Consider the following 11,360-nt stretch of genomic DNA (forward strand, 5'->3'; position numbering starts at 1 on the left):
TGGGACAGAATGTCACAGATGGACTTCAGGCCCAAGGAAGATACCAAGACTTCAGGCAGATACCCAGGCCTCAGGTGAAAATCAGGCCCTAGTTGGATACTTAGTCTTCAAGGGACATAATAATGCCCCAGGTAGACCGCAGGCTTTAGATGGATACCAGGCTCCAGGTGGACATTAGGCCCCTGGGTGTCAACTTGGGACCGGATATCTAACTGAGGCCTGAGTGTTTCCTGGTGCCTGAGGACTTCCTGGGACCCGGATTTCCACATGGGGCCTGATGTCTGGACTTCTGAGGCCTAGATGTTTACTTGGGACCCAGATGTGCACCTGGGGCTTGATATTCACCAGGGGTTTAGGTATCCATATGGGCTGGGTGTCCATCCAGGGCCTGATGTGCAGTTAGAGTCACGTGTCCACCTGAAGCCTCATGTTTACCTGGGCTCAGGGTGTTCATCAGGGACCTGGTTTTGACCTGGGACCTGGGCATTTGCTGACGTCCACCTAGAGTTTAGTATCTACCTGGGGCCTGATGAAAACCTGGAACCTGATAGAATCCTGGGGACTGGTAGTTAGCTAGGGCCTGGGTATCCAACTGGGGCATTGATCTTCAGCTGGGGCTGGAGTTCTCCTAGGGCCTGGTGTGCACCTGAGTCCTTTGTGTCAGCCTGGGACTGGATATTCACCTGGGGTCTCAGTGTCCACCAGGGCCTGATGACTTCCTGCGGCCTAGTTGTTTACATGGGACCTAATGACCTGACATATGGGGCCTGGGTGTTTACCTGGGGCCTGGGTATCCAGCCTGAGGCCTGATGTTCACCAGCGGCCTAGGTGTCTACCTGGGTGCCTGGGGTGCACTGGCTTCCTGCTGTCTACCTGGGGCCTGGGTGTTCCCCTGGACCTGGGTATCAGCTGGGAGCCTGGTACCACCTGCAGCCTGGTGTCCACCTGGAGTCTTATCAGGCTGCCTGGTCTCTGGTGTCCACCTGGGGACTGGGTGTCTACTTGAGACCTGGTGTCTGCCTGGAGCACAGTGTTCACCCAGTGGCTACTGTCTACCTAGGACCTGACGTCTACCTTGAGACTGGGTGTTCACCTGGGGCCTGAGACTCACCTAGGGGCTGATGTCCACCTGGAGCCTGGTGTCCATCTGAGGCCTGATGTCCATTTGTATCTTGGTGTCCTCCTGGGGCCTGGTGTCTGCCTGGGGCTTGGTGCCTTCCTGGAGACTGGATTTTCACCTCGGGCCTGTTGTTCACCCGGGTCCTAGATATCCACGTGGGATCTGGTGTGCACCTGGGGTTTATGTCTACCTTGTACCTGTTGTTCTTCTGGGACCTGGTGTTTACCTGGGCCCTGGATGTCAATCTGGTACCTGATGTCCAGCTGGGGCCCACATAGCCCCCTGGGGCCAGGTTGTCACTGGAGGTCTGGTGTCCTCTTTGGACCTGATTTCATCCTAGGGCCTAGTGTCCATTTGAATTTTCGTATCCTCATGGGGCCTGGTGTCCTTCTAGGGCCTGGGTGTCCATATAGGGCCTGATGTTCACCAGGGTCTTATGTATCCACCTGGGTGCCTTGTGTCCCACCTGGATCCTGCTGTCCACCTAGGGCCTGCTATTCACCTGGGGCCTGGAATTCTTGGCCTGCTGTTCACCTGAGGCCTGGGTGTCAACCTGGGTCTGAATGTCCACCTGGCGCCTGATGACTTCCTGGGGCCTGGATGTCCACATGGGGTCTAATGCCTGGACGTCTGGGGTTTTGGTTTCCATTTGGGGCCTGGGTGTTCACCTGGGGCCTCATGTTCACCTGAGGCCTGATGTTCACCAGGGGCCTGATGTTCACTGGGGGCCTGGAGTTCATCTGTGGCCCAGTGTCCACCTGGAGCCTGGGTGTCAACCTGGGGCCTGGTGTCCACCTGGAGCCTGGTGAACATTGAACATCAAACACCAGCTCGACACTATGTCTTAGGCATATGCCAGTTCCCAGGTGGACTCCAGTTTCCAAATGGACATCAGGCACCAGGTGGACATCAGGTTTCCAGTTGAAAAATTGGTTCCAGGTGGCTGTCGGCTTTGGTTTTACCAGACTCTGAGCTTCATCACTGTAGCCAAGAGAGTCTGGTAGACCCCACCTCAATTTTTAATTCCTGTGTCATGTCTTGGAATCTCTGTCAAGGTAGGAAGCTGAAACATTCGAAAGGTTTGCTTTCCATTTTTTTTTTTTTTTTTTTTTTTGGAGACGGAGTCTCGCTCTGTCGCCCAGGCTGGAGTGCAGTGGCCAGATCTCAGCTCACTGCAAGCTCCGCCTCCCGGGTTCACGCCATTCTCCTGCCTCAGCCTCCCGAGTAGCTGGGACTACAGGCGCCCGCCACCTCGCCCTGCTAGTTTTTTTTTTTGTATTTTTTTTTTAGTAGAGACGGGGTTTCACTGTGTTAGCCAGGATGGTCTCGATCTCCTGACCTTGTGATCCACCCGTCTTGGCCTCCTAAAGTGCTGGGATTACAGGCTTGAGCCACCGCGCCCGGCCTGCTTTCCATTTTTGTGTGTTTTTCAAAGATCATTATCTTCTTTGCCTACTGTCCATTGTCTGTAACATTGTTTAATGTATTTTGCATGTTTTGTTTTTAGTTATTTTAACTAAGAAGAAAAATCAGTGTCTGTTGTACTCTCTTGGCTAGAGGCGGACTACACTAGCATTTCAGCACGTGCCACAGACTGGCTAAAATGCTTTCCATCCCCCTTTGCTCAACTGCTTCCTTTTCAATCTTTATTCCTCAGTGTAGCCATACATTCCTCAGGAGAATTTTCCGTGGGCCTAGTATAGATCTCATTCTTAGCAATTTGTTTTCTTATAGTATCTATCTGAATTTATAATTGTCACTTGTCTGGGGCTTTGTTTTTCAGTATATTTTAAGCTAAACAAGAGCAGAGGTTTTTTTCTGTTTAATCTGCAGAGCTTAGTATAATGCCTTCCACATGGTAGGCAATCAATATATATTCAGTGTATGAATTAGTGATTGTTAAAATATGCAGTCCTTTATATCCCAAAGTACTAATATACTTTATTTCTGTCTCCTCCTTGAGATGGATTCAATTTGCCTATCCAAATTCTTGGACGCAATTCCTTCTTGTGAAACAGCAAGGGAACTGAAAAAATATCACTGTGAACAACATACAGCAAAAATAAAACAAATGAAAAATAAGTTTTGTGTACTACAAAAAGGAACTATCAGAAGCCAAACAAATAAAATAGCAGTTAGAGAACCAAAAAGTTAAATGGGAACAAGAGCTCTGCAGTGTGAGGTATGACATCCTAGTTTTAAATAAATCTTTCAACTATTTATACTAAAAGTATGTAGGATACGTTATGTAATAGCTGACTTACCTTCTGAGGTTTAGCTGGAGAAAAAAAATCTCTGTTTTGCAGAGTGTCAAATTCTTTTAAATAATACAAGTTCTTAACTGTGAATACTTCTACTGATAAGTAAATGCATATTTAAATCACAATTTTTATGTCTAATTATTTTTTTAATTATACACTTTTAATCTTTTTTTCCTTTTTTTTTTTTTTCTTTTTGAGAGGGAATCTCGCTCTGTTGCCCAGGCTAGAGTATAGTGGCACCATCTCGGCTCACTGCGAGCTCCACCTCCTGGGTTCACACCATTCTCCTGCCTCAGCCTCCCAAGTAGCTGGGACTATAGGCACCCACCACCACGCCTGGCTATTTTGTGTTTTCGGTAGAGACAGGGTTTCACCATGTTAGCCAGGACTGTCTTGATCTCCTGACCTCGTGATCCACCCACCTCGGCCTCCCAAAGTGCTGGGATTACAGGTGTGAGCCACCGCACCCAGCCTGCACTTTTAATCTTAATATGCATGGAATATAAAGAAAACATAGAGTAATGTATGATTAGTTTATTCAACATATCTTGCTCTTCTACATAAATAAAATTAATTCAGAGTTCTATGTTAAAAATACATATTATTTTCATTGTTTAATTATTATATTCTGGCCAGGCGCGGTGGCTCAAGCCTGTAATCCCAGCACTTTGGGAGGCCGAGGCGGGTGGATCACGAGGTCAGGAGATCGAGACTATCCTGGCTAACATGGTGAAACCCCGTCTCTACTAAAAATACAAAAAACTAGCCGGGCGTGGTGGCGGGCGCCTGTAGTCTCAGCTACTTGGGAGGCTGAGGCAGGAGAATGGCGTGAACCCGGGAGGCGGAGCTTGCAGTGAGCCGAGATCACACCACTGCACTCCAGCCTGGGAGACACAGCGAGACTCCGTCTCAAAAAAAAAAAAAAAAAAAAAAAAATTATTATATTCTGTCTTGTTCTAAAAGATATTTAAGATTTGTTGATAAAATATATAATAAACAACAACATAACATTTAAAGTATTACTCGAAAAAGAAACAAAAGGTATATGAGATAACAGATATTAGACTCTTTATCCTAGTCTCAGATTTTAATATTAAAATTATTTTTAGGGTTACTTGCCACATTTATGTCTAATGAATCTGTAAACTTGTTTATAGAAAGTAATGTCATTTTAATCAGTTACCTCTAAATGATCTGTCCTCATTAAGGAGTAATTTTGACTGTGTGTATGTGTGTTTTTTTTTCTTTTTTTTTTTTGAGGCGAAGTTTTGCTCTTGTTGCCTAGTCTGGAGTGCAAAGGCATGATCTCAGCTCACTGTAACCTCTGCCCCATGGGTTCAAGCGATTCTCCTGCCTCAGCCTCCCAAGTAGCTGAGATTGCAGGTGTGTACCACCATGCCTGACTATTTTTTGTATTTTTAGTAGAGATGGGGTTTTTCCATGTTGGCCAGGTTGGTTTCTAACTCCTGACCTCAGGTGATTCGCCTTCCTTGGCCTCCCAACATGCTGGGATTATAGGCATGAGCCACCACGCCTGGCTGATTGTGTGATATTTTTAAAAAATAATTTTCAACTTATAAATTTACTGAATAGCTTCTAATATTCTTTTCCATAACTGTTGTTGAAGTTACTAGTAACAGAACCTTTCTAAGTAGAAGATGTTCTTTTCTCAGTATTTTTCAAGTATATATGTCACTTGGAAGAGATCTGAGAAATAGAAAGGAAAAAAATTTCAAGGATATAGGAATTTTATTGGAATAACAAATCCATATATGAAGAAGTAGATCTCACAGTGAATTGTATTTTCTAACGAAATGAATTTTAAGATAGGAATATTTAATGGCAGACTGACTTTAAACCAAGAGGAAGAGAGGAGAAGAAATGCTGATACATTAAATGAAAAAATTAGGGAAGAATTATAAAGAATCGAAGAGCAACACAGGAAAGAGAAGAGAAACAACAACTTGAATGGACTCTCAGAATACAAGACATGGAATTGAAGACTGTAAGAAACAATTCAAATCAGGTAAATCAATCTCTCTTAAAAATTTTACATTTCTAACTTTATTTCATCAAGATTACTTTTTTTTCACTTCTTTTTAAAATTACACTTTAAGTTCTGGGGTAGCTGTGCAGCATGTGCAGGTTTTGTTACATAGGTATACATGTGCCATGGTGGTTTGCTGCACCCATCAACCAGTCATCTACATTAGGTATTACTCCTAATGCTATCCCTCCCCTAGCCCCCTCAACCCCCCAACAGGCCCCGGTGTGTGATGTTCCCTGCCCTGTGTCCATGTGTTCTCACTGTCAACTCCCACTTATGAGTGAAAACATGCGGTGTTTGGTTTTCTGTTCCTGTGTTAGTTTACTGAGAATGGTGGTTTCCAGCTTCATCCATGTCCCTGCAAAGGACATGAACTCATCCTTTTTTTATGGCTGCATAGTATTCCATGGTATATATGTGCCACATTTTCTTTATCCAGTGTATCATTGATGGGCATTTGGGTTCCAAGTCTTTTCTACTATGAACAGTGCCACAATAAACATACGTGTGCATGTGTCTTTGTTTTATTTATTTATTTATTTTTGAGACAGAGCCTCACTCTGTCGCCCAGGCTGGAGTGCAATGGCATGATCTCGGCTCACTGCAAGCTCCGCCTCCCGGGTTCACACCATTCTCCTGCCTTAGCCTCCCAAGTAGCTGGGACTACAGGCGCCCGCCACCACACCCAGCTAATTTTTTTGTATTTTTATTAGAGACGGGGTTTCACCGTGTTAGCCAGGATGGTCTCGATTTCCTGACCTTGTGGTTCACCCGCCTTGACCACCCAAAGTGCTGGGATTACAGGTGTGAGCCACCGCGCCCGGCCGTGCATGTGTCTTTATAGTAGCATTATTTATAATCCTCTGGGTATATACCCAGTAATGGGATTGCTGGGTCAAATGGTATTTCTGGTTTTAGATCCTTGATTTATAATCCTCTGGGTATATACCCAGTAATGGGATTGCTGGGTCAAATGCTTTTTCTGGTTCTAGATCCTTAAAGAATCACCTCACTGTCTTCCACAATGGTTGAACTAATTTACACTCCCACCAACAGTGTAAAAGCGTTCCTATTTCTCCACATCCTCTCCAGCATCTATTGTTTCCTGACTTTTTAATGATCACCATTCTAACTGGCGTGAGATGGTATCTCATTGTGGTTTTGATTTGCATTTCTCTAATGACCAGTGATGATGAACATTTTTTCATACGTTTGTTGGCTGCATAAATGTCTTCTTTTGAGAAGTGTCTGTTCATATCCTCTGTCTACTTTTTGATGGGGTTGTTTTTTCTCATGAATTGTTTAAGTTCTTTGTAGATTCTAGATATTAGCCCTTTGTCAGATGGATAGATTGCAAAAATGCTCTCCCATTCTGTAGGTTGCCTGTTCACTCTGATGATAGTTTCTTTAGCTGTGCAGAAGCTCTTTAGTGTATTGAGATCTCATTTGCCTATTTTGGCTTTTGTTGCCATTGCTTTTGGTGTTTTAGTCATGAAGTTTTTGCCCATGCCTATGTCCTGAATGGTGTTATCTAGGTTTTCTTTTAGGGATTTTATGGTTTTAGGTCTTACGTTTAAGTCTTTAATCCATCTTGAGTTAATTTTTGTATAAGGTGTAAGGAAGGGATCTAGTTTAAGCTCTCTGCATATGGCTAGCCAGTTTGCCCAACCCCATTTATTAAATAGGGAATCCTTTCCCCATTGCTTGTTTTTGTCAGGTTTGTCAAAGATCAGGTGGTTGTAGATGTGTGGTGTTATTTCTGAGGTCTCTGTTCTGTTCCATTTGTCTATATATCTGTTTTGGTACCAGTACCATCTTGTTTTTGGTACTAATATTACTTTTAACTTTCTAATTAAAAGTGATTAATTTACTTTAAATTTACTAATATTACTTTTAATATCCCTTTGATTTTGTATGTATTATTCAGGTCTAAATCAAACAAAAAATGTTGTCTTAAAATTAACTGTTACATTTGTAGCTACTGTTATTTATTATAAATTATGGTATCCACACAGCATCTTATTTCAATACAAAGAGCTTTTGAAAACAACAAGAATCCCTACCATATACTTAGTGATAATTTATTGGTAAGTATTTTTTTTTCCTAGCAACATAGTTTAGTGTATTTTTCCTATTTAACATTTAATACTGACTCAAACATTATCAAGAGGAAACAAAAGTTATTGCCATAGTAAATAAGCTCATGTTTTTCTAAGTAGGGTTCTCTAAATTTTATCTTTTTTATCACTTTTGTTTTGAAATAAGAGACTTCTTTTATATGTACATATTTATCTAGTAGAATTAACTGGATTTGGTGGAGAAGTACTGGATGTAGACTCAGAAGACCTGGAGAAAATCCTACAACTTGTTTATATTTTTAATCTTTTCCTTTCAGAATTATGATAACTAAAAGTGCTTGTTACAGTGACCCAACTTACCAAACATTCATAAATATAATTCTTAAAATTAACCCTATTTTTTTAAAATAGAATATCTATAGAATATTCTCAGGAAAAAGGAACTGAAAGAGCTTCAGGAAATTTTATCTGTCTAAATATATGCAGCACTAAGGCTGTTAGTACGGGGTCTTGTATAGGTTAGACATCAGAGTGTAAACCCAATTTGCGTATGTAGCCAAATTGATTAGTCTTTTGTTTTATGCTTTTGAATTTGTTGCAATTCAGGGAAAATGTTTTTCAATTCTGAGGCTCTTAAAAATTCTCTAGTCGTTTATTTTTACTTTTATGAATTCACTGTCTTCAAATAAATGTTTAAACTTTGGGGAATTTATGCTCTGTAGCATTTGATGTTTTGATTCAATGGTTCTTCAGCTGATACCTACATACGGAAACCCTTTCATTGTATAAATATACAAGTTATTTTTTAATTTCAGAGGAACTATGATATGTCATTTTTTGAGTGCTAGCTAAAAGTTTATTTTGTTTTATTTAGGTTTTTTATACTTACAAAAATGAAAATGATCTTACATGAAAACTGCATGTTGGAAAAGGAAATTGCTAGCTAAAACTGGAAACAGACACACTAAAACATCAACAGGAGGAGAAGGAAAATAAATACTCTGAGGACATTAATATTTTAAAAGAAAAGAATGCCTAACTTCAAATGATCCTAAAATTGAAAAAACATTAACAAAAAGGGCATCTCAGTATAGTGGGCAGCTTAAAGTTCTGACAACTGAGAACACAATGCTCACTTCTAAATTGAGGGAAAAACAAGACAAAGAAATGCTGGAGACAGAAATTGAATCATACCATCCTAGACTGGCTTCTGCTATACAAGACCATGACCCAAGTATGACATCAAAAAAACCAGCTGGACGCGGTGGCTCATGCCTATAATCCCAGCACTTTGGGAGGCTGAGGCGGGTGGATCACCTGAGGTCAGGAGTTCAAGACCAGCCTGGCCAACATGGTGAAACTCTGTCTCTACTAAAAGTACAAAAATTAGCTGGGTGTGGTGGCACGTGCCTGTAGTCCCAGCTACTCAGGAGGCTGAGGCAGGAGAATCGCTTGAACCTGGGAGGTGGAGCTTGCAGTGAGCTGAGATTGTGCCACTGTGCTCCAGCCTGGTGACAGAGTCAGATGCTGTCTCCCCTCAAAAAAAAAAAAAAAAAAAGAAAAAACTAAGAACTTGCTTTCCAGAGTGCAGGAGATGCTCATGTGCAAGAAAAATGAATGCTGATATGAATAATATAATATATAACAATTAGAAGCTTCATCAACCACTTTCTGAAGCTCAAAGGAATTCCAAAAGCCTAAAACTTAATCTCAATTATGCAGGAGATGCTCTAAGAGAAAATACATTGATTTTAAAAGATGCACAAAGAGACCTAAGTGGAATACAGTGTCAAATGCAGCTTCGACAGCAATTAGTTCATGCGCATAAGAAAGCTGATAACATAACAAAAGCAAGATAATAATTAATATTCGGTTTCTTGAAAGGAAAAAGCAACATTATCTCCTAAAGGAGAAAAATGAGGACGTATTTAATGACTGTAACCATTTAAAAGAAAGTATATATCGATATGAAAAAGAGAAAGCAGAAAGAGAAGTATCAAAAAATATAAATATTTTTCAACCTTTCTGAAAGAAAATTAAAGTCATGTTTGGCCTTGGCTAAATGCTGAATCTAGTTGAATACATATATAGATGATAAATGTATTTACTGTATCAGCTTAGAAACATGCCTCATTTCCACCAAATGAAAGTTAAAGCCGAGAGATGTTTTACTTTGAGTATAGACATTGTGTCGCTGATGAAATTTTAAGAGTTTAAAGATTTTTTAATAGATTAACATTAATGACATTGGCTTATACTGCTGAAATAAAGGTTTTAATGTCTCTTTGTGGCTGTATTGTATGACCACAGTGAAGCAGATAAATGGGAATGCTCATATCAGGAATGAGTATTTTGAAATTGAGATTCAATTCAGCAATTTACTTTGACAGTTAATTCTAAATTTTCCAGAGGAACTGAAGTGTATTTGAAGTATATTTTGAAGTGTACATTTCTGCATCTTGTAATAATACTTTTTTTCAGTAACTTTTTATATATTTTAGTTGGTAGAATTTTATTTTCATTTATGTCAATTTGACTTAAATCTGAACATATTTGAATCTCAAATTATGTATTGTTATGACCACTCAATTTTTAAAGGCACCTGCATTTTATTAAATAATAGCTTAGGACAAATATAGTAAATTTTAGTAATATCAAAATTTGATTTAATCATCCCACTGGTATTTATAATTTACTTTGAATATTGTTACAAATAATTTGCTCATAATTTCTATTTCAAGGCTCAAAGACTATCATGTGGATAGAACTTTGTCGCAGAGAAAGATCATTGTAGCTATCTGTGATTTATTAACTTTGCATTGGATCCCCATTTTTCAATTCACGGGGTGTGGCAGGGTTCATGTATAGCACAAAAGAAGTGAGTAGAGGAGAGAAACATAGCAGCTGAGGCCAGGAGGGATATGGAGACCAGGTTACCTGGGGCCTCTAATGCCTTTGAAACAAAAATACTTGTTTTTGGAGACAGAAATCTATTGGAAACATTTCAGCAGGTGATTGAATATGTGAGGAACTGGGATGTTGATTTGTGTTGCTAATAAAACATTCATTCCACTGTGTAGAATTTACCCCCACTAGTCCTGCCCACATATTTTTTTGAGACTTCAGTATGTTGTGAAGCATTGCAGATTCATTAGGGGACAAATGACTAGTGGGATGAATCTGGTGTCCAGTAAGAGAGGACCAGTCTGGCAGGAAGATAACACCTTCTTGTGTCCTTAAGTGGATTCAGTAATAAGCATGAATGTGTACACATAAAGAAAATAAGGTGAATTAATATATTTGGGGATATTTTTGAAAGTAAATAATGTTAATTTGGTAAGATGATTTACAAAATCAATAACAAACATGTCAGGTCATTGTGAGACAACTTAAAAAAATTGGCTGATCTCAATAAACTGTGCGTCTGAAGCTTCACTAGAAGTTACATCACAGTATCACATTAATCTCAAAGATGAAATACCAGATTTAATGAAGAAATTATTTCAAATCAAAAGTCAAGTAAGTATTAAATGTAACATGCCAACAGTGAATCTATAGCTGGTTAAATAATATAAATTGTTTTATGATACTAATTTCCTTGGAAGACTTATTTTATATGTTCATTATAATTAGTTTTATTATAATTTTATTATCTTTTTTTTTTTTTTTTTTTTGAGACGGAGTCTCACGCTGTTGCCCAGGCTGGAGTGCAGTGGCGCGATCTCGGCTCACTGCAAGCTCCGCCTCCCGGGTTCCCGCCATTCTCCTGCCTCAGCCTCCTGAGTAGCTGGGACTACAGGCGCCCGCCACCGCGCCCGGCTAATTTTTTGTATTTTTAGTAGAGACGGGGTTTC

At 40.3% G+C, this 11,360-nt stretch overlaps 1 protein-coding gene and 1 pseudogene across 1 annotated transcript in view; one reads left to right on the forward strand and one right to left on the reverse strand.

Moving 5' to 3' along the window:
- The window catches only part of LOC139358390 (uncharacterized protein PF3D7_1120600-like), a 33,922-nt gene extending 32,153 nt beyond the window's left edge, over window positions 1-1,769 (reverse strand). Inside the window, 2 exon segments of the mRNA XM_071078923.1 lie at window positions 1,318-1,383; window positions 1,623-1,769. Coding sequence (XP_070935024.1) covers window positions 1,318-1,383; window positions 1,623-1,769 — 213 coding nt within the window.
- A 1,314-nt stretch (window positions 1,770-3,083) lies between these two features.
- On the forward strand, window positions 3,084-9,546 carry LOC105480786 (ankyrin repeat domain-containing protein 30A-like; annotated as a pseudogene).
- The last annotated feature ends 1,814 nt before the right edge of the window (window positions 9,547-11,360 follow it).

The sequence above is a fragment of the Macaca nemestrina genome, chromosome 15 (assembly GCF_043159975.1).
Source record: "Macaca nemestrina isolate mMacNem1 chromosome 15, mMacNem.hap1, whole genome shotgun sequence".
Taxonomy (NCBI): domain Eukaryota; kingdom Metazoa; phylum Chordata; class Mammalia; order Primates; family Cercopithecidae; genus Macaca; species Macaca nemestrina.